Genomic DNA, 21,920 nt, shown 5'->3' on the forward strand with positions numbered 1-21,920 from the left:
CTCTTCTATAAAAGGAAGAGCAGGTCTAAAATGTAAGCATGTGGGTAAACATCGAAAGCCTGGAGATGCCAATCAGTCCCCAGGACCCACAGGGTGGAAAGAAATTGCAGTAAACTGTCCTCCAACCTTCACACTCACACCATGACATGCACATACACACACACACACACACACACACACACACACACACACGAAAAGAAAAAGAAAAGTTACATGCACCGGGAGTATCCTTGGAATGCCAGCCTTCTGAGGTGAACTTTTTTTTTTTTAAGATTTATTCATTTATTATATATAAGTACACTGTAGCTGTCTTCAGATACACCAGAGGAGAGCATCAGATCTCTTTACAGATGGTTGTGAGCCACCATGTGGTTGCTGGGAATTGAACTCAGGACCTCTGGAAGAGCAGTCGGGCGCTCTTAACCGCTGAGCCATCTCTCCAGCCCCTGAGGTGAACTTTTGCATGAATATTTTAATTTTTAAAAGTCAATCCTTTCCTTTACAGAAAACGCCCTCCCCCCTGGTGTTTTCATTGTTACCACCTCCCACCAATGACCTCTGGATGACAGCTGTAGAAACCACCGTCCACCCTCTCACCACAGCTGTCCAGGCCCCACTTCTGCTTTTCTTGCTGATCAACAAGAGGCTATGTTTTCATAAACTGAGTTAAATCCATAAACAATAATGCATAAAAGGCCAACTTAAGGGGCTGAAGAGATGTCTCCACATACTTGAGAGCACGGTAGGCTCTTCCAGAGGACCCAGGTTCAAATTTCAGCACCCACGGGCCAGCTCACACCTATCTGTAACTCCAAGATCTGCCATCCTCACACAGGCATAACACATGCAGACAAAACACCAATGCATGTAAAATAAACAAATGGAAAACTCTTCATTAAAAGACAGCTTAAGGGGGTTGGGGATTTAGCTCAGTGGTAGAGCGCTTGCCTAGCAAGCGCAAGGCCCTGGGTTTGGTCCCCAGCTCCGGAAAAAAAAAAAAAAAAAAAAAAAAAGAAGAAGAATAAAAAAAAGACAGCTTAAAATTTCCATTACTCATTCACACTCCTGCAGCCGCTGCCCCCACAGCCCTCTGCCCCTTTATACCCTCAAGTCTGAGTTTTTCCATCTTCGCTTTGTATTAACTCTGAGGAGACTAATAGGAAGCAAATTACTAATATCAAAACAGGTCTTCAGGGTCTGGAGATAGAGGTCAGTCAGTAAAGTGCCTGTCGTGCAAAGGGAAGGACGGGAGAACGTCAGGATGCCGGGCACCTGTAATCCCAGGGCTGGGAAGACAGAGGCCTGTTGACCTTTGCGGCTCACTGGGCAGCCAGCCTAGCAACTCGGGAAGCTCCAGGTTCAGTGAGAGACCTTGTCAAAAAAGTAAGTGGAGAGCAACTGAGGAAGGCATCTGATGTCATCCTCTGGCCTCAACATGCGTGTGACATATCCAATGCATGTGTGCATGCGTGCACGCACATGCACACACACACACTCACACAGACACGTGTACACACACACATATGCTCACATAAACACCGTAACTCTGAGGACTCCCAATGTAGACTAGTCAGTATCCTGAATCACACAGCAAGCCCTGGTGTGTTTGGCTGGAATGACATGGCACTTAAGTCTGGATACCCAAGTGAGACGCTTTAGAGCTTAAAATTGACCAAAATGGCCACCATTCTCTTATTCGCCCTCATGTAGAGGTTTTGTTCCCTTTTATCTATAAGGACTTGACAGAATCACAGCTATAACAGGCTAGACCCACCCACCGTCTCAGCAAACACATACTCTCCAGCAGAATCTGGGGTCTTCCTTCACCACGCTCCATCGGCAGATGTCCTGATGGTCTCTAGAATATGTCATACCCTGTGCTACTTAAGACTACTGTTTTCTGTGCTGCCACCTTCTTCATGGCTTCCTTAGCCCCACACCAGGAGCCATTACCTCTGCACTGTAGCACGATGTCACCAGAATCTTTAGTTGGTGAACACAGTGAGGCTGGAGGCCTGAGCACTCTACTTCTAGGACCAACAAAGTTAGACTCTGTTAGATTCTCCAACAAACATAAATTAAAACTGTTGATATGAACAGTTAAAAACCAAAAGTGAGTCCTCAGCCGTATTTTCTTACTATCTACTAAATAATACTCCATAATGCTTATGTATACTAACCATTTAGCCATTTAAGAAGTCCAAGTTATGGGGCTGGGGATTTAGCTCAGTGGTAGAGCGCTTACCTAGGAAGCGCAAGGCCCTGGGTTCGGTCCCCAGCTCCGAAAAAAAGAACCAAAAAAAAAAAAAAAAAAGAAGTCCAAGTTATATATTTCCCAAAGCCCAGGGAATTCTTCCACATGAACGTAGAATGATTTACCAGCAGCCTACAAGCACCCAATTCCCAAGTCTTTGTTACTCAGTATATAAAAAAATTCATGGTATGTTTGTCTAAAATGCTATTTGCCACAGAAAACATTTATGTATGCTCTTCGAACCATCATAAAATTTAAGATTTAATCAAAATCAAACTAGTTGTTTTTAGCTTTCAGTTAGCATTGGAGACACCAAGATATTTTAGCCCTACCCTTCACCTCCCCACCCCTTAACTGTGTCCTTCCCCGGTACCGGCTTCAAAAAAAAAAAAAGAAAAACAGTGTCAAAATATCAAAGGCATTATGGCTGAAGGTCATGACTTCAGAATGTCAAGACAACAGAAACAAAGTTTAAATCACTGGGAATTCTACCACCCCTGGAAAGACTCAACAGGTTCAACCGACATGCGGAAGACCCGGACGAAGAAATCGCAGCTACTTGCTTCCCACACTAATCTCATCTCACTCAACTAGACCACGATGAAGATGCTTTCCAAATCCTTTCATGCTGTAGCGTACAGAAATAATGACGGAATACCAAGCGCGCTGGGAGGAGAGTGACACACGGACATGACGTGACGTGGTGTTGCACTCAACTCCCAGCAACTGTGGTTACCAGCGACAGACCTGCACAAGGCAGTCCCTGCAATATTCCATCACGAATGGGGAGGGGCTCCGAGGCTCCGCCCCTAGCTGGGGAACCATGGCAGTTAAGAACCGTGGGGAGGGGAAGCCATATTTTTTCCGTTCTTTAGCCTCTGGTATCTCATGCCACAGTAAATCCCCGTGTAGCTCATGAGAGCAACCATGTTAAATTTGGTGGGTCACAAAAGAGCAACAAAGAAAGGAAAATAGGAGGGAATTGTTGAGGGGAGGGGTTCTGTCCCGGGTGGGAGTGGGATGAGCAAGGGTAATAGACGTGAAATATGACCGAACTGTATTATATTCACATATGAAGTTTATCAAGGAAGTGAGTAATTTTTAAAAGCATAGCTGGGTGTAGTGGCATATATGTTTAATCCTAGCACTCAGGAGGGGAAGACAGGCCATGAGATCCAGGGGCCAGCCTGGTCTACATAGTAAGTTCCAGACCAGCCAGGGCTACACAGTTGAGATTCTGTAGATAAACAGACAGACTAGATAGATGATAGATAGATAGATAGATAGATAGATAGATAGATAGATAGATAGATAGATAGATAGATAGGCAGACAGATAGATCAGACAGGCAGGCAGACAGGAGTCCCTAATTCCAACCTGCAGACTGACATGTAAACAATAAATCTATGGTTTTTTAGCTGGTTTAAAGTACATTGAACAAAAAACTCAGGATTGGAATTTCCACAGAATTAAAACCCATTCCACTTAAAGTACCTGTCCTTTCTTTCTGAACCTACATCCTCTGTTTTAAAATAAACCTATGAAACGGCAGTGGCAGCAGACAGTGTAACATCCTTCTTGGCAAAGTAGAGGCTGTGTTCTCTAAAGAGTACCCAGATGCTGCACTTCTGCCTCCAGTAAGACCCAAAGCTGCATAAAACAAATACTGAAGACGAATGGGGGGGGGGGGGGCGGCAGTGGCCCTAGGCCCAGAAGGACACCCAATCTTTGGAAGCTTGCATTTCCATCCTTCCCCGTGTGCTCATGTCCCTACCAGTGGTTGCCAGCTCTCTCAAAGTTTCTGCTGGTTCTGAGTTACGTAGGTAAGATGATTGGCTACCCCATGAACTTATTTCACAGATCTTGCAAACAGAGTAATTAGGTAGAATTAGGTAGCCAAGTATCATTGAGCATCTAAGAAGAAAAAGAATATATAGAAAAAAGTGACCGAACAAAGTACAATGTGAAAGTATGACACAGGGGGTGGGAAGGGACTTAGTGGGTTGGGTGCTCACTGCGTGTGCAAGACTGTGGCCATGTGTGACTGTCCCCCACCCCCCCCCCCGTCATTGTGAGGGGTGGAACCAGGAGGACCCCTGGGGCTTGCTGACTGCCAGCCTAGCTCCAGATTCAGTGACAGATCCTGCATCAAGCCAATAAGGCAGAGAGTGACTGATAAAACAAGACACTGGCTGACATCGGTTGGCTTCTGCACATATTCATGGGCACTAACACAAACTACATACACGCACACACCACACACACACACACACACACACACACACACACACACCATATACTTTTTTTAAAAAGATACTCAACATTATACAAACCTGTAAGTAGACTGTTTCACATTTGTAGGCCACTCAAATGGAATTTATCTGAACTGCCCGGTACACAACTCAGAAGTCAGAGGCATCTCCTTCTCCACTCCAGTGGGTGAGAATGTTGGGTTCTCTTGAAGACGGAGCTTGATTAACCGTCCCTCATCTCATTAATAAAACATCGACTCCTTAGACCACACTGACACACACACACACACACGCGCACACACACACACACACTTACCTGCTGCTTGATCCTCGTAAGATCAAAAGGAAGTAACTCTTCCTAAGAACACAGGCCAGGGCCCCCAGGTTCAATCCTGCAAGCTGCTTCCACTGCATAGTGGGCTAAGACATGGATCGTTCTGGAAGCGATTCGTAATGAATTATGCACGTTTGATGTGGGCGAGTGTAATGAAAGCCACAGCAACAAGAACATATTCCTAGAGTTCTACAACCCAAGTCATGTATGTGACCTGGATCCCATGAATCCTGCGGGTTACTCACAGGACGTTCGTTCGTGCTCAATTCCCCAATTCCTAGCGTGTGTTCTCCTGAGATGCCCTCGTTTGCTGTGTCCTAATCTAACAAACCCATGTGCAAAACTAAGCTCACTCAATAATCCAGACTATGACTGAGCAATACCTCAGATACTCCACTTCCAACTGCCCGGCTGAGTCAGCCTGCTTTCTAGTAGAAAACAGATATAAATCCTTACCTCTGCAGGGACTTTAGAAGACATCTTTGTCTACATCTTTACTGGTCTTACGTTTTAAAATGAAAGGCTCTGTTTAAATATCTACGATTCAATCTTCCTAAAAGATGCACGGCATAGAGCGATAAATCCATAACCCAATTGCTTTTGCCTTCATCAACGGATACAGAATAAAATATCTTTCCTTGCCATCGATCTGTTCCTTATGGCTTATCGATTTCTCTGCTGTCTCTACTGCTTTTTAGTTTTTGAAAACCGGGGGCTTTCTGGATGAACCTGGGACACTCGTGCACAACCACGAGCGTGATCACAAGTGTGACCTATACTTAGTGTGACTGGCTATTACCTTTCCCTTTACAGCGTACACAGATAGGACCAGTTTTGCTGGGCTGAAGGGATGGCCCACTGGTTAAGAGCACCGACTGCTCTTCCAGAGGTCCTGAGTTCAATTCCCAGCAACCACATGGTGGCTCACAACCATCTGTAATGATGTCCTCTTCTGGTGTGTCTGAAGACAGATACAGTGTACTTATATATAATAAATAAATAAATCTTTTAAAAAAAAAAAAAAGAGGGCTGGAGAGATGGCTCAGCGGTTAAGAGCACCCGACTGCTCTTCCAGAGGTCATGAGTTCAATTCCCAGCAACCACGTGGTGGCTCACAACCATCTGTAAAGAGATCTGATGCCCTCTTCTGGTGTATCTGAAGACAGCTACAGTGTACTTATATATAATAAATAAATAAATCTAAAAAAAAAAAAAAAAAAAAAAAAAGACCAGTTTTGCTGGGCCTGATAGCTGGCAGACATCTTTAATCCCATCACTTGGGATGTAGATGAGGGCCAATCTATGAGCTCAAGGCCAGCTTGGTTTACACAGTAAGTTCCATGACAGCCAGGGTCATATAGTAAGACCCTGTCTTTAAAAAAGAAGAAGAAGAAAATGGTCAAAGATCTGTTTCTCTCTGTGTTTGTCAGCTTTTTTTCTGGTTGGTTTTGGTTTTTGAACAATACTGTTTTGTAGATGAGACCACTCAGGCATCTTACCTCTGTTAATTGCTGTTGGGGAAAGGTGGGTCTTTCTTGCTACATAGTACCATGGCTTCGGTGCTAGAGCAGACTACCCCTTGGTGCTGCTTCGGTCACCTCCTGAGTCGTCTTTAGGGGAAGTCCATCTAGTGATCCCAGGAATATAGCTTGAAGGAGAATCAGTACCTGGACCACCCACCAGTGAGAGGCCCCAAGAGCAGCAGACCCTGTGTGGCACACGTGCTGAGGTTCTTGAGCTGAAGTTACATTTAAACCAATGCTCACCTCACAGATTATTCTAAACCTTCACAGCCGGCACAGTACAGGGAACTCTTCTTAAGAGGAGCACAATACAATGTAACTAGTGGAGTCGGAACTGTCCGGCCTTTCTGCAGACTCACCTCAGGCCTGGCCATTCCACTAAATGTAATATGGGCTTTACAGCAGGATGACAGGCTCTATTAAACAAGATACAGAACAAAGGGCTAAGTCAGGAAGGTAGCCATTTGTTGACAAAGACAAGGCAGAGGACCAGAGTTTGGTTTTCAGCACCCTGTTGGACCCAAGGGATCTGCTGCCCTCTTCTGGATTCTGAGGGCACTGCACTCAGACACACATGAAAGGTGGCCTAGATTAGTTCTCACCCCTTTCACCTACCAGATATCCTGCATCAGATGATCACATTATGATTTGTAACTGTAGCAGAATTGCAGTTAGAATGTAGCAACGAAAATAATTTTATGACTGGGGCTCACCATGACATGACAAACTGCGTTAAGGGTCGGCAGTGTTGGGAAGGTTGAGAACCCCAGGATTAGATGAGACCTTAAGTCCACAGCTGTATGTGCCCACGGTTATTTCTGTTCTCTGACACGGCTTAGGCCAACACCCATGTTTTAGAAGACCAGACGAGGTGATACAGTTTGGAATAGGACTTCCATCTCAAACACTCGATTTGAGTCCAAGCTCCTGGTGTAGTGGCAAGTTCTCTCACCTGAACCTCGACTTTCAGCATCTGTGAAGTGAAGTTGATGATACCTGACTCAAAGAACTGTTAGAATGAACTTGAATGCCGTGGTCAGCGCACCAAGCTGTGTGCCTGAGGCACAGTAAGTAATGACGGCCACCTAGTACTACCGAGAGAGGCGGTTAACATCTACAATTTGGGAAGACGGTCTTCGCTGGTACTTGAGTCCTCAGGAAGGCTACAAATTCTAACGCAACAGTGGGTGCCAAGACATTGGGATTTGTAGACCGATACTAATGCCACACACACTGTCTGTCCACCCACAGTGACCGTGTGCTTTTCCCATCAGTTTGACTATTTGAACCATGCATACCATTAAGTAACAAGCAGTGGTTCTCAACCTGGCTAGTGCCATGAGTTCGTGTCCTGGTGAGCCCGAACCGGAAATGTATTTTTCTCGCTACTTTATAACTGTAGTTTTTTTCTATTGTTACGAATCATAAACATCTGACACGCAGGATTATCTGGTATTCGGCCTCTGTGAAAGGTTAAAAAAAAAAACAAAAAAACGACAATCTAGTCAAACTTTGCGTGCCTGTCTCTGTGCAGTGCCTTCAGGGTCCAGAAGAGGGCACCAGATCCCTTGGAGCTGGAACAATTGGTTGTGAGGTACCCAGCAAGGGTGCTAGAGAGCAAGCTCAGTCCTCTCTGCAGAGCAGTGTGCGCTGTTTATCGTTGAGCCATTTCTAGCCCCTTTACGTAGTCAGACATTTTTAGACTTATTCTTACGTGTTTGAGTGTTTGCCTGGACGCATGTCTGTGCACTACACACATGCAACAGCCAGAGGCCAGAAGAGGGTGTTGGATTCCCTGAGATTGGAGGTTGCCGGGATGGTTGTAAGCCACCATATATGGGTACTGGGAATCGAGCCCAGGTACTCTGGAAGAGGAGCCAGTGTGCTTCACCTCTGAGCCGTCTCTCCAGCCCCTCAGGCTTTTTATAAGATGTGAGAACCTGAAACTGACTTTGTGGCAGAAGTGCCACCAAAAACCTCCATGTATCTCCCTGAAAATGTCTAGGGAATACCACTCGGCCCACGTTCAAGTGTTCCTCAGATGAAGATACTGGATTACTCAAGTACACTACCTAGGGCTCTCTGCATGGGTAACTAGCAGACATTAGGACCATTCTAGTCTACGCATGCAATATAACTTGAGACCATTATGAAGGTCTCTCTCTCTCCCTCTCCCTCTCCCTCTCCCTCTCCCTCTCCCTCTCCCTCTCTCTCTCTCTCTCTCTCTCTCTCTCTCTCTCTCTCTGGTGGCTCTCAATGAGAGGCAGGCCACCCTTTCCCAGTTCTAAACAGCTTTTAGGAAATGTTTGTCAGAATGGCATGCCATCCAGGGGTCCTGACTAGCTAGACTGTGGAGTTAACATATTCACGCTGAAATCTCTTCTTGGCTACTTACCTAAGGGAATAGGCTAGTCTGGGCCTATAAACACGGCACAGAGACAGCCTGGTACATATTCTCTAGCCACTAGAGGCTGGGCACCGCCTACAGACCCGTGTGCTTACCTGAACTTCCTGAATGTGGTAGAGAGTGGTCTATCTCAGAGCTGCTAACTGGGTAGTGATGAGCCCAAATCTTACAAGCTAGGTCCTCACTCTACTCTCGTAAAGCAAAAGGAAAAAAAAAGTAAGTTTGCTCCCTGTTCGAAACACAGTTTAGTTCATCAACTGCACTTTGAGGAGTTAAGCCTTAGCCATACTACTTAAAAAACACCTTTCCCCAACAACTGAATGAATCAAAGAGAAGACGGTACCAAAAGGGTTGCATTTCAATAGAACTAGCTTTATTTATTATTCAAACAAAAGGAATGGCCTATAAGCAAGTGCAGATACGGACTGAGGGGGGTGGGCGTGGCCTGAAGCTTACAAAGGCGCCGCCGTCTCGCGACGGAAACAGCAGACTAGAAGGAACGGAATAGTGATGTCTCGTCTGCTGGAGGAGTCTGAAGATGCAAAGTTAACTGGAAAAAAGAATTTTTTTTTTCTTTAGAAAAGGTGCCGTGCCGAGTGGTCGGCGGGAGAGAGAGAGAGAGACGCTAAAGTGGCTTCTGAGAGCCAGGCTCTGCGGCTTGAGAACTGGCATCAACTCACGGGCTTCTCATTTTCCCCATTTTCTATAATTTTCCTCTTCTTTTCATCTGTCTTTTTCTTGAAGATGTTATTTCGGTAAAACTGAAGCTCTTTGATGCTTTCGCTAATGTCATCCAGTGCCCTACAAGCAAACACACCACACTGAAAAAAAAAAATGTCCCAAACCCCAGAGATGGAAAATCGTGACTTGTTACAAGTCACCCAGGGGCCAGGCAGCGGCCACAAGCTGGTGTGGAGAGGAGTGGATGCTGCTTGTTTTACGTTGTAAAAGTAGATCTGAGTGCAGAGGGCTGCGGTGGGTGGAAGATGGAGGGGATTTTAGCCACTTCCTTTCTAATGCTCTCTGCAAACCATTACTTAGCGTGTACTACGAATTCCTAAGAATATCTTGTACTAGACATATAATATTTCTCCAATGCAACCAACCGCATTCACGGAATACTTACCAGCAGCAGCCCAGGACCCAAAGTCTGGGAACCACTATGCAATAGTTGGGGACGCCCCCAAGCAGAATATACCTACATACACACCACAGCTCCTGACTCAGTCATCCTAATGAACGCCAATTACCCAGATCATACAGTACCTAGCCGTAAAGCAGGCTCTGCCTCCTCTCTTGTGGTAATCTGTGTTAGGACCAGTGGCAGCCTGCCTCCGCCTAACTGCCTTTCTTCTCCCACATGCTGTTTCTCAGCTGCTGAAGCCTGAGAAATCGGGTAACCGTGATTATCAAAAACGGTGTGCAAGTAAGTCAATACGCAGTGGTGGGCTAAGGGCCTCTTCTAGAGAATTCACTGCACAAACGTCAGTGCTGGAGTTAAGGTATTTTTAGGACCCACGGTAGGCAAAGCCTAGCCCAATCTTGGCATAAGTTTACCTGCAATGTGTCTACCATCTTGTGTGAGTGGCCACACTTCTTTGTGTAGAAATGTCTGCCTATTGTATTACGGAGGTTAAGTCTTCTTCAAATCTACTTAGGGACATAATGATAGGACAAATGTAGGTGACTGTCAGTCTCCTAAACTGGAAAGAAGCTGGTGAGATGGGTCAGTGGATAGACACCTCTGCCAAGCCTGACAACCGGGGTTCAACCCCCAGGCCCAGGACTGACTCCTACAAGTTGTTCTCTGTATCTTCACACATGTACCATGTATGTATACACACACACACACACACACACACACACACACACACACACACACACACACACACCTTGTTTCTGATAAAGGCCCTAGAGCTGGCTTAGTATGCTACTGTTTGGGTCCACCCCTGTAAATACAGTAGGCCATTCTAGCTCAGGGACTGGCCTTTCTGTGATGTCTCAAACTGTACACTCCAGAGTAATAAACTAAGCAAATTGGTATTCAGTGTTATCAGCTAGGTAAATCAGGAAACCAAATGCTTCCCTCAGGCTGCCCTTACCAGTCAGCTCTTCTTTCTGAATGGCTGCAGATTTTAAGAGACGTGATATTTGCCTGGGGCTGCAAGCACAGACACACCGGAAGAGCAAAGTATCCAGGCAGGAAAAGAGTTTACAGAGTTCTAACTTCAGGTGGCCACGCCTGCCCGCGCTCCTCTGGGAGAAGAGAACCAACAGTGCTAGTCTTTCGACAAAGGTCACAAACTGTCTCACCTTACTTCCAAACCAAGTTTCAAGAACGTAGCGGACTATATGACTAAAGGTAAAACGACAAAAACCAAAAGGTCAAAGACTGAGAACAGATTCGAGAATTCTGACCAGCAATCTTGGGACTCAGTGTAAGAAAGTTTTCCTTCCTTCCACTACTCAGACTTATCCTTTGCCCAGTAAGGAAGACCAGAGAAGAGAGGTCATTGTTTGGAAGTCAGAATGGGCAGGGTTGAGTGTGTGTCACACTGGCGGACCCCTGGCAGGCCCCAATCTTACCTGTGAGAAGCAGCCTTCTTCGGTGCAAATTCATAATCTTCCGGATACCAGCGTCTACGCACAGTAAAAATTATAAACTCTCAAAGGAAGCCATCTCAAGCACGCCAAGCAACCACCTTCAAGTCACTTATCTAACGGTTTCTGTTCGTTTGAGACAGGGTCTCAGGTAGCTCAGGCTGGCCCCCTGATCCTCAGCTCCACCACCACAGTACCCTAACGGGCATCTCGCCTGGTTCATGAGGGGCGGATAATGGACTACACCACTAAGCAGGCACTTAACCAACTGAGCTACATTCCCCAGCCTCTTCCAAAGCATTGACAACGGAGAAAGGCTCTTTCTCTCTTCACCCTAGGTACCTTCTTTAAACAAGCCTGCCAGTGTAGAGAATTCCTGAGTCTAACACCAACCCAGCCTTCACAGTTTCTGTCCTAGGGATCTAACTACTGGGCATCCCCACCCGAGCCTCTAGACACTTACAAGTGAATACCTGTATCGCTATCTGTATCTGACCACACATCCTCCACTCCCATCCGTGGGTGCAGCTCTCACTCTTAGCCTCTCCTCTTCTTTGGAAGAAGAACCTGAGCTGCTTCAGCTGGACAAACCCCCATCCACTGTCTCTTTCCTCCCTCGCCCAAGCATCAGGCGTCATGCCTGTCGACCTTATACATATCCCTCCCAAGAACCCAACGGCCATTTCTCCCACTAACAGTTCCATCCTGAGGTGATACATGAGCCTCTTTTCCTCCTCCCACTTTACTTGTCACCTTCTAAGTGGGACGATAACAACCTTCTCTCCCTCTTCCATTAAAACGCTCTCACGGGAGTTGCATCCTTATTGGACGCAATCAAACACCTTGAGCAGGCACACAAGCCCTTTATGGTCCAGCCTTGGTCTCACCTTTGCCAACCTCAAGCTTTCCACCTCAACATTAACAAACGACATGGAATTTTCTTTTTCTTAAAGAAGGGGTCTCATATAGCCCAGATGGCTTCCCAATCTTCCTGTCTCCATCTTCCCCAGGGTTGGGGTTACAGATGTGTACTGCTAGGCCCTTTATATGCAGTGCTAGGGCTCCTGCAGGCTAGGCACACACACTAGCTGTGTTCTATGCCAGCATCCCTGCACCTGCTTTGTCTTAGCTTTCGATTTCGTAGCACCCTCCTATCTCTGCTTGCATTCAGGAATGCTCATTCCTCATTCAAACCTCATTCAAAAGGCCGTGTACCAGATAAAACTTTCTGACTCCCCGTTCTGCTCCGGCCCACTAAGCTCCTCCTGGCCCCCTCCTATTCTGCATGAGTTCCCATTCCACAAGTCTTCGGGCAGTTTATTTTTAAGGTGTTTTTTACACCTCTGTCAACTCACTAGACCCTGAGCTACTCAAAGGAGTTTTTCATCCGGCAGGCGGGCCAACATACACATTCTCTGCTTTAACGAAATCTGTGTGGAAGACTTCTGACATTCTCCCAAACCTCGCCACACAGAATGCATACACAGCCGTAGAAAAGAGACTGGAATGAGGAAGACAAACACCCACTCGGCACCCTCAATGCTAGTTTGACTGTTTTCTGCAAGTTCTCGACTGAAACATGCTACGTGAGGCGACATAACGGATCCTAAATATAGCCCTTACCTGCACAGCTCTTTAACAGTGCTCACATCAATTATCCTATAGTGAAGATGTTTCATGAACTGGGGCATGTGTTTGTCAAGAAACTTCTTATCTGCATGAACTGAGTTCCCTAGAAAGACACGAAGCATACCGCGTCTGTGCATTTCTAACAGAACGATACAGACATTCATAGAGCACACTTGAAACGGAAGTCAACTCTTTCTTCCCCCCAAACAGTTCCTAAAAAGCATCTCTAGATGTCTCCATCAAGTCTGAGGACTTCGGGGTAGTTACAAATATGGATTCCCCCAGCAGGTTCTCAGTCTAGCTCACAGCAAACCCGGAAGCAGCCTCTCGTGGGCAGAATGAGTGTCTAGCACTCTGTGCACTGCAAGAGTTTAAATCTGTTGCTTTTCAAGTTCTTACTGGATGTGCAAACTTGGTCTCAGTATCACAGAATCCACACTGCTAGCGCTAAAAAGTTTACTGAACCATACAGTAGATAAACCTTTATTTTACATTCCAATATTTTTTGACAAGTCACATCTGCATTCATGCTTTCATACAGTGATTTATATTAGAAACACTGGGTTTTTTAAGTGAGAACTTTAAAATAGACATCAGCCGCATTGGCTAAGGAGGAAAAAAAAAAAACCCATACAATATATGCTCTCGTGTGTAATGCCAAAACTTTTCCTTGTAAAAGGTTAGTTACCACATTAATTTCCATACAGAGATGCGAGCACATCCCATAGAACATCCCCTTCCCTCTGACAACATCAACCCTTTAAAAATCCCACTGTAATAGATCTGGTCTCTTTAGAAAGTCAGTGTCATGGGAAGGGGCAAAAAAAAAAAAAAAAGGTAGGTGAATGACTTTAGACTAACTAACCCGAGACGAAATAACCGGATAAAATATATATGAGCAGCGACTAACTTTGGGCTCAAAAACAGACACTTTAGGGTGCTCCAAACGTGGGCTGGGCCCCACACATATTCTTAAATGGGATTAACCATTTCCTATGCAGTAATAATGTGTATCATGTAAGAAAACGCCCTTACTCTCCGGAGCTGCTTGAGACGGACTTTAGGGAGGAGTTTGTTTTCAAGTGTCCAAAAGCAGCAAGAAAAATATAAGGGGACACCAAGGCGGCAGAGATTAACAATGACCAAACTCAACCTCTCTGTGCATCTGGCATTTTTTTTGTTTTGTTTTGTTTTGTTTTTTCCATAATAAAAACATGGGGGGTGGGGGGCTGAGTTCATATGTGTTTCTCAGATCGAGTTCCGAGCCTTGTCACCGATATACAAAAGCGGACGAGTATTCCGAATCAGGTGAGTGGAAGGCAAGGATGGCCTCGGCTGGTCTCTCTGGAACTTCAGTTTCTTGAACCACTACTATAGAAGGTTATCTACGAGATAGACAAAGGATTGGATTTTACCTGCAAGTGGACAGAGCCCCGGAGGAGTCTGCTGTCGTACAAAGGACAGAAATTCATACTCTGCCTGCTGCAGTGTAACTGTACTCTCCTTCACGGCCTTGGTAAGACCAGACTGCAAGAGAGAATCCCCGGCCCCCACCACAAACACATGAAGTCAGTTTTCAAAGGTATCCAGAAATGAAACTTCATTTCTAAAACAGGTAAATGTTAACCACAGCTGGGCCGCTCTTGCGGGGGGGTGGGGTGGGGGAGGGGGCTCGAGTTTGAACTGAAACTGCCATCTTGGACACCAAAATTTTGTGTCTTAAAGAAGCCAAACCGAATTAGGTTATGTTCCTGATTCATTAATATCATTTCCACAGTCAGGAAAGATGGCGCTCAAGAGTCCAAGGATAGAACCTCGGGCAAGAAACAGCTCCCAACAGGAGGGCGGTAGTCCCCCTTCTCTGAGGGTCGAGGTCTAACCTTATCCAAAAGACTGACTTGAGTAACACTCGGAACTCCACAATGCGCTCGCGACAGACTGAATGTAGAAGACAGGAAAAAAGAGGGCATTCAGGAGAAGGTGATCTCGAGAGGTCCCAGAGTGAAAAGAGAACAAGCAAGCGGCTGGCCTAAGCCACCGTCCTCTAACCCTTTTATAACACCATCCACCAAGGCCACAGGAGTCAGATGTGGAAGCAACAAGCTTGTGACCGATCCCCAAAGCAGCAATCTTGTGATTTGGTAATGTTACCTTCCCGTGATGCTCCTTGCACCAATCTGACATGCTGTCCAGCAACTCATCCGGCTGTTTGATAATCAGGTTGGGACCCTGTGGGTGGGAAAAGCCATTAAGTCATCGAGAACCAACAGAAGCTCGGCATGGTGGTGTACACCTTTAATCACTGCCCTCGAGAAGCTGAGCCCAATACGGATCTCTTTGAAGTTGAGGGCAGTCAACATAGCAAGCTCCAGGCCAGCCAGAGCTCCAGAGTGCGACCCTGTCTCAAAAAAGTCAACAGAAATAACCCTACTTTCAAATTGTGTTTATTCATGAGTGTACGGGGAGAGGGGCATCTGTGCACATGCGTGTGAGCTCAGAGGACAACCTTCTGCAATGTTCTTCCTCAGGAGCCATCCGCCTGGGAACGAGGGCTTGCCGACTGGGCTAGCTAGCCCCCAAAGAGTCATCAATTTCTACTTCTCTGGGACTGGGATTACACAGGCACACTGACAGGCTGGCTTCTGGTTTAGGTGTGATGATCTTAACTCGGTCGGGGCTCTCGGCTCATACGGCAAGCACTTACTATGCTATCGCCGAGACACGTCGTTTTAAACACCCGTTTGTATCTGTATACAAAGTGTGAAGGAAACACAGAAGCTCTGAAGAAGAGAAGGCTGAGGAGGGGGATCAAAGAATCGCAGCAGACTGCTATATGCATGTGGCATATAAACTTACACTGTTGTTTTTAGTAGCTTTATATTTTAAAAGGAAATGTTTTTACGGAAATAATAGTAATAAGAGAAGATGGCCTTCTAATTTTCAGTTCAATTTACTTATTTCTTTTTTTTTTTTTTTTTTTTTTTGTTCTTTTTTTCGGAGCTGGGGACCGAACCCAGGGCCTTGCGCTTCCTAGGCAAGCGCTCTACCACTGAGCTAAATCCCCAACCCCTACTTATTTCTTTAAAAAAAAAAAACAAACAACTTTTTATTTTTAGATATGTATATTCTTGTGTGCCTGTGTACATGCGTGCTGGTGTCCTTGAAGGCACGGACAGATGGAGTTACAGACAGCCGTGGAGCTGCCCGACATGTGTGCTGGGAACTGAACTCTGGTCCCTCTATAAGAGCAGTATACTACCTTAACTACTGAGCCATCTCTCTAGCCCTTAAATTTTATCTGTGCACCCCCTCCCCCAACCCCGCAGCCCAAGGCCTCTCGTACACTGTAACAGAACAGCTGTGGGAGTCAGCTCTTTCCATCCACCAAGCAGGTTCTGATACAAATCTCAGGCCATCAGTGTTGGTGGCAAGGGCCTCTCTGCCCACTGAGCCAGCTGCCCAGCCCTCTGGCCCAGGTAAGAAAACTATGAGTCTGTGAGGGAGCCTAACGAGTGGAGTTAAGCAAATGATTCTTGTTTCACCTTAAAAGGCAGAGGCCACAAGAAAGTCTACCTTTCCTTATCATGTGCTGACAGGATGCGAGAAATTAGTCGCCTGAACTCTCTACAGGGAGTACCTGCGACTTACTGCCAGGAATTACGACTGGTAAGGTGGCAAACACAGACTCCAATCAGTGAAAGGAATGCAAGCCTATAGATAATCAACACATCTTATATCTGTTCCTAAACTTTATTGTTCTTATTTATATGTAAGAATGTAAGTGCAACACACTGCGCTCTCTCTCGCTCTCTCTCTCTCTCTCTGTGTGTGTGTGTGTGTGTGTGTGTGTGTGTGTGTGTGCGCGCGCGCATGCGCAGGTCAGAGAACAACCTTTGGGAATCGGTCCTCTCCTCTCACCACGTAGCTCCTAAGGATCAAGTTGTCAGGCTTGGCAGTCAGTAAGCGCCTCTGCCTATCCCACTGAGCCGCTACAGCGTAAACTCTACAGCCAGTCTAGAACTGTACTAGAACAGGACAGCTGTCTAACACTGAATTGTAGCCAAGTACAAAATCAGACGTCCACAATCTTGGTGCAGAAATAAAAGCTACGTCTAAAAGAAAAAAAATCAAAGAACAGAACCACACACTATGAATCTACTGACCTCTTCTAGACTGCCCTTTAGCAAACTAAGACTCCGAATTAAGTTTGCCAAGCAGGATGCTTCTACCAGCAAACAACACCTTCCTCAGACTCTCCCATGAGAACAAAACATACTTCCCGTGCCCCTGACATCCCTTAAGTATTTTTCTTAACGCCCTTATCCTCACGTGACTTAAGCCTTTACACAAATACCCTATTCATGAGCAACTGTACGGACATACCCAAGTTCCCCGGGCACATATCAACCAACTGATCCTTTAAGCCGCATGTTGGGTCGTCCAGAGTCTAAAGGAAAACACTTCCTTGGCCAAGAGTAAGCAGGACTGATAAAACAAAGACACTTGACCGTTCTTCACCAAAAACTCCCAAGTCAGAAAAATAAGTAGGTAAACTGAAAGCTCGGGGCTTGATTTCCACGGGAAACTGTTGTAAGAAATAGTCTCACGGTTCTCAAGCGGATGAGAAGCCTGATGCTACCACAAGATGGGAATTCATCTCTAATTTTTTTTTCTTTTTTTTTTTTTTTTTTAGGTTTTGCTGCTGTTTTGAGACAGAGTCTCACTGTATAGCCCCAAGATGACCCGGAACTTACTCTGCCAACTGACCTGGACTCAAAACTCACACTGATCACCCTGCTTCTACCTTCTAAAGAACTAAGATGCAAGGTGCATGACATCGTGTCCAGCTAAAAAACGCCTTATCCGGGGCTTAAAAGGTCCTTTTGCTTACCCGGGGACTAAAAAGAAGTCCTAACTGTAAACAGGAAATGTCTGCTGCTGCAGTGTCCACCAAGCTTATGCTCTGAGAACCTAATTTGTTAACTAGACTCTCCTCTCCACAGGCACACCTGCTCCATCTCTACAGGTTTTGCTGTTGTTTCTTTTGATTTCTATGTGTATGCGTGTGTCTGACACGGCAGACACATGGAGGCCAGGAGCCGTCAAGTCCTTTAGAGCTGGCGGTTTGGGGGCTTGTGAGACCTGGGTAGGAGGACACAAACTCTTTGACTTCATGACTGAATAGTACATGTGTCCACTGCTGAGCCATCTATCTCTCCATCCCACCATGTCACTCCGGCTGGCCTGGAACGAGCCATATAGACCAAGCTGGTCTCCCAAGCGCTAGGATCAAAGATGTGTGCCTGGCCTATTTTGTTTTTTAATGACTTCGGATACCCAGGACGCTATCAAGGTTAGGGATTGCATCTTTTGTATCTGATTTTGCATCTGATTGTATCAAGGTCAGGAAGGTCCTCTTTTAAAATGTTTCAGGAGCGCTTAAATGCAAACGCCAAAGGGTCTATTGTACTTTGTTCTGCTACCGTTAAAGGCAGCTTACACAGAGGGTTATCGTGGCTGATAAAAATCACCACGAGAACACATTCTAAAAGTGTGTTTATGGACGTTCTACAACCCTCACGCCAATGTGCAGGAACCACACGGTCTAGCTGAAAAGGCCATCAGCCACCTGGAACAATGGGTGTCATCTGTGAGGAGTGGACCAGCTCAGGCGGAAGCGTCATCGGTCTGTAAGGAACACATGCAGATACTTTTTTTTTTTCTTTAGCATTCCCTCAGCATTCCCTGATGTAAACACTGCTTCCACGCACGGGAATGACAACGGCAATCTAGAGGTGATTCAAAATACATGAGAAGCACTGCATCCCGTTCGAGGACACAGGTCAATGAGATTTTGGTCCCTACAGAGGAATCCTGGAACTAATCCCCTATGGCGTGGTGAAGGGGTGACTTATATATGGAATTAAAGCCGAAGTTGGGACATAAAGATGGGAAACTCTGGCAGAGGACACCAAGCATGATGGGGACACAGCTGGCTGAATACTGGTGGGACCGCTTGAGACTGCCTGGGCTTAGAGAGTAGTTTAACCCAGCTTCCCCAGTGCCTAGCCAAATGCTCTTGAGCAAGTCCCCCGAATCTCTTGTAACCCAACATCTTCAGGTATAAAATGATCATCATTAACGGAGCCTACCTATCATCAGGAGGACTAAGAATACATGTAAACCCTCCAAAACTATTGTAGCCCTGGGTGCGTGCATGTGTGTGCGTGCATGTGTGTGTGTGTGTATGTGTGTGTGTGTGTGTAAATTTCAACTGAAAACTTAACCCAGTTATGAAGTGGATTATGTTGATTCCAGTACCAACTCTAACGTATTATATTACATTGACCTGGTATATCTGGGTGGAGGTCAAGAGAGAAGACACATGGATGGCTCCACCCAGATGGCCTTAATCTACATGGTCCTCAATCTGCTAAATCTCTCAATTAGATTGGAAGAAGGCACCTTTAGATCCCCACTGCCCTTTAAGTGGTATGAATGTATTTACAAGGCATCACCTACTTCAGCCAAAATGTTAAGGTCAGAGTCAGTTATCAGACAAGCCATCTCAATAATCTGATCCTTCTCAATGTCCAATCCTGTCATCTGCAAAACACAAATAAACAGGCACATAGTACATGAAATGATCTTTTTCTTTTTTAACCTCTTCTGCCCAAGTTTATTTAATAAGAGATTCCTTTGTGCATACCCAGCTTACATTCTCTGATCAGTAATGGTGTTTCTGGACAGTACTCAGAGTACTAAGTTCTGAGTGCTCGGAAACTTCTAAAGGCACTTACTGCCAGCCTGCTACTGTCAAACACTATGTTTGTCCCGGGAACAGATGCAAAGTAAGCAGGACGAATACAGACAGCACTTGATTCCATAAAAGTAGGCTCACTAACGTTAGTTACCTCTCTGAGGTTTACAAAGGTTTCCTAAGTTTTCCCAATAAAAAAAGTTAACAACTAAACTCAGTTCATAAGGAGAAAACTGGGGCACAAGAGAGGCCTAGGTATGATTGCGTTAAAACTAAAAAGGCTTCTGTTCCCGGTGGACTTTGAGTAACTTGAATCTTCCAATGGGGCCTCAATTTTCTCTTTTATGGAATGAGGGGTAAGGCTGAGTCATCTCCTGAGTCCTCCCTTAAGCAACCTAGTCTTTTAAGGCTAGGAGGTGGGGACGGAGCAGGGCTCAGAGTCGCTGCCCCCACTCCCATCCACGATCCTGAACTCAGAGACACTAAAGCGTTACACAGATTCACATATGGGTAGAGGTCGAGGCTAGGGAGAGGGAAGACACATGGATGGCTCCACCCAGATGGAAAGAAACCCCACAGTCCAGCACAGTCCCAGAACCTCGCACAACTCCTAGCTCGGGGCTCCTGGGGCCGTGCTCACCTGTCGCACCTGACACCCAGATCCCTGCTGCTTCCCGGACAGGGGAGTCCCTCGGTCCCACGCGCGAATCTGCGCCCGCCTCCCCGCACCCTCCCCGCCCGGCCACACTCTCTCACCTCCAGGTCCACCCAGACCATTCGCTGAGCCATGCTCTCCCCTGCCGCCATGGCTGCGCTACCTTCGCTGACACCTCGCGCCCCGAACTGCCCGCGCCTACCACCCACGCCCCGCAACAGCCTGGCGCCCAGGGATACGCCTAGCATCACCCGGCACGAGCCGCCACGGCCCCAGCCCCGCCGGCCCAGCGCGCGCAGGCGCCACAGTCGCTAAACGTCGCAAACCCACGGGGAGGTGCCGGGAGAAGACTACAATCCCCGGCATGCTAGGTGTCAGCTCGCCCTCCACAGCTACGCTTGGCTACCGAAAGGGCTGATGGGAGTGGGAGTCCTTGGTTCAGCCTTCAGCTCCCCTCCCCCGCCACGTGTTTTCGGATGTTAAGGGACCCGCTTGTATTCCACGACTAAAGTTTGTCTGTTTCCAGGAGATTTCATTCCTGAGTTTTTATTAGTTCTAAGCCGCGAAGTTGAAGAGTTTTACTTTGAAAAAATATGGTTATATGTTTTAGAATTTTTTTAATGTACCTTTTTCTTATTGCTACCTTCTTCCCTTTTTTTTTTAACCTGCCCCTCCCTTCCACGTATTGAGTATATTTTTTATTTACTTGGAATCCGAGTAACGTGCTATTTTGAGCTACAAGGCCAATTCCGCCATCCTCGTCTGGAGTCCTTAAATGGTCTCTTGTCTGAAAGATGACTTCTTACATATCAGGTGTTCCATACATAAATGTTCCTTTCCCAGTATTGGCAGAAGCCTTGTCTCATATTCTAGGATGCCAGAACGTATAGACTGTGTTTCGGTTATTAGATCCTATACGTAGAGTGCTTGCCTAGGAAGCGCAAGGCCCTGGGTTCGGTCCCCAGCTCCGAAAAAAAGAACCAAAAAAAAAAAAAAAAAAAAAAAAAAAAAGATCCTATACTATTCTACCTTTAAAACTTCTCAAGTTAAATCATGTCGTTGTATAATTTCTGCAGTCCACTAAAGCGAATTGGAATAGTTCTGCCTGTTCTATTCTCCACTCTGCTTTTGTCATTCACTCTGGTTTTAATAAACTGGTCCTTAATCTCCCACAATAGATATGGTTTTCATCACCTACGCTCGAAGGGGCCTCTGCATGGATCTTATATTTTAGCTCAGTAGCAAACACCTCTGCAAAGGGTAATTTTGTCACGAACGTGCTCAGTCTTGAATCATATACTCTGTGTCTTTTTCTGAAAGCTGTGTTGCCAGTAATTACAGAGCTTGTGGTTGGTGGCGTGGTTATTCCCACCGGGTGAGCTGGTTCTGTGAGACATTGTTGCCTAATCAGAGCTTTAGAGGCTGCTGCAACCTACAAGTGGATTTCAGCTATTCCACCGGCGACCTGCCAAGCTTGGCCAGAGAAACGGAAAGATCTTGGAAAC

At 46.1% G+C, this 21,920-nt stretch overlaps 1 protein-coding gene and 1 long non-coding RNA gene across 4 annotated transcripts in view; one reads left to right on the plus strand and one right to left on the minus strand.

Moving 5' to 3' along the window:
* The window catches only part of LOC148004115 (uncharacterized), a 46,521-nt gene extending 26,880 nt beyond the window's left edge, over nt 1–19,641 (plus strand). Inside the window, exon 3 of the long non-coding RNA XR_015627640.1 lies at nt 17,694–19,641. This is a non-coding gene — a long non-coding RNA (uncharacterized LOC148004115). The remainder of the gene's footprint in view (nt 1–17,693) is intronic.
* Rexo2 (RNA exonuclease 2) lies at nt 9,122–20,814 on the minus strand. Of its 3 annotated transcripts, XM_087560975.1 has the most exons (8): nt 20,517–20,725; nt 19,523–19,606; nt 15,152–15,229; nt 14,416–14,527; nt 12,995–13,103; nt 11,357–11,410; nt 9,451–9,571; nt 9,122–9,320 (listed from the first exon to the last, which is right to left on the minus strand). In XM_087560975.1, exons 1-8 carry the CDS (start codon nt 20,661–20,663, stop codon nt 9,261–9,263), a joined length of 765 nt encoding a protein of 254 aa, XP_087417101.1. In that variant the 5' UTR covers nt 20,664–20,725; the 3' UTR covers nt 9,122–9,260. The 3 variants fall into 3 exon arrangements, 2 of the variants coding, with proteins under 2 accessions (XP_087417101.1, NP_001008327.1); XR_015626418.1 differs by lacking the exon at nt 14,416–14,527 and having other exon boundaries at nt 12,995–14,385; NM_001008326.2 differs by having other exon boundaries at nt 9,122–9,571; nt 20,517–20,814.
* Between the last annotated feature and the right edge of the window lie 1,106 nt (nt 20,815–21,920).

Source organism: Rattus norvegicus, chromosome 8 (genome assembly GCF_021556685.1).
Source record: "Rattus norvegicus strain SHRSP/BbbUtx chromosome 8, alternate assembly SHRSP_T2T, whole genome shotgun sequence".
NCBI lineage: Eukaryota > Metazoa > Chordata > Mammalia > Rodentia > Muridae > Rattus > Rattus norvegicus.

Coding starts and splice junctions, on each gene's coding strand:
- Rexo2 (XM_087560975.1), bottom strand. CDS start 20,663: ATGCTAGGCGTATCCCTGGGCGCCAGGCTGTTGCGGGGCGTGGGTGGT. Junction 9,572..11,356: donor AAGAAGGCTGCTTCTCACAG/GTAAGATTGGGG, acceptor GTTTGCTTGTAG/GGCACTGGATGACATTAGCG. Junction 9,321..9,450: donor ATGGGGAAAATGAGAAGCCC/GTGAGTTGATGC, acceptor TCTTTTTTCCAG/TTAACTTTGCATCTTCAGAC.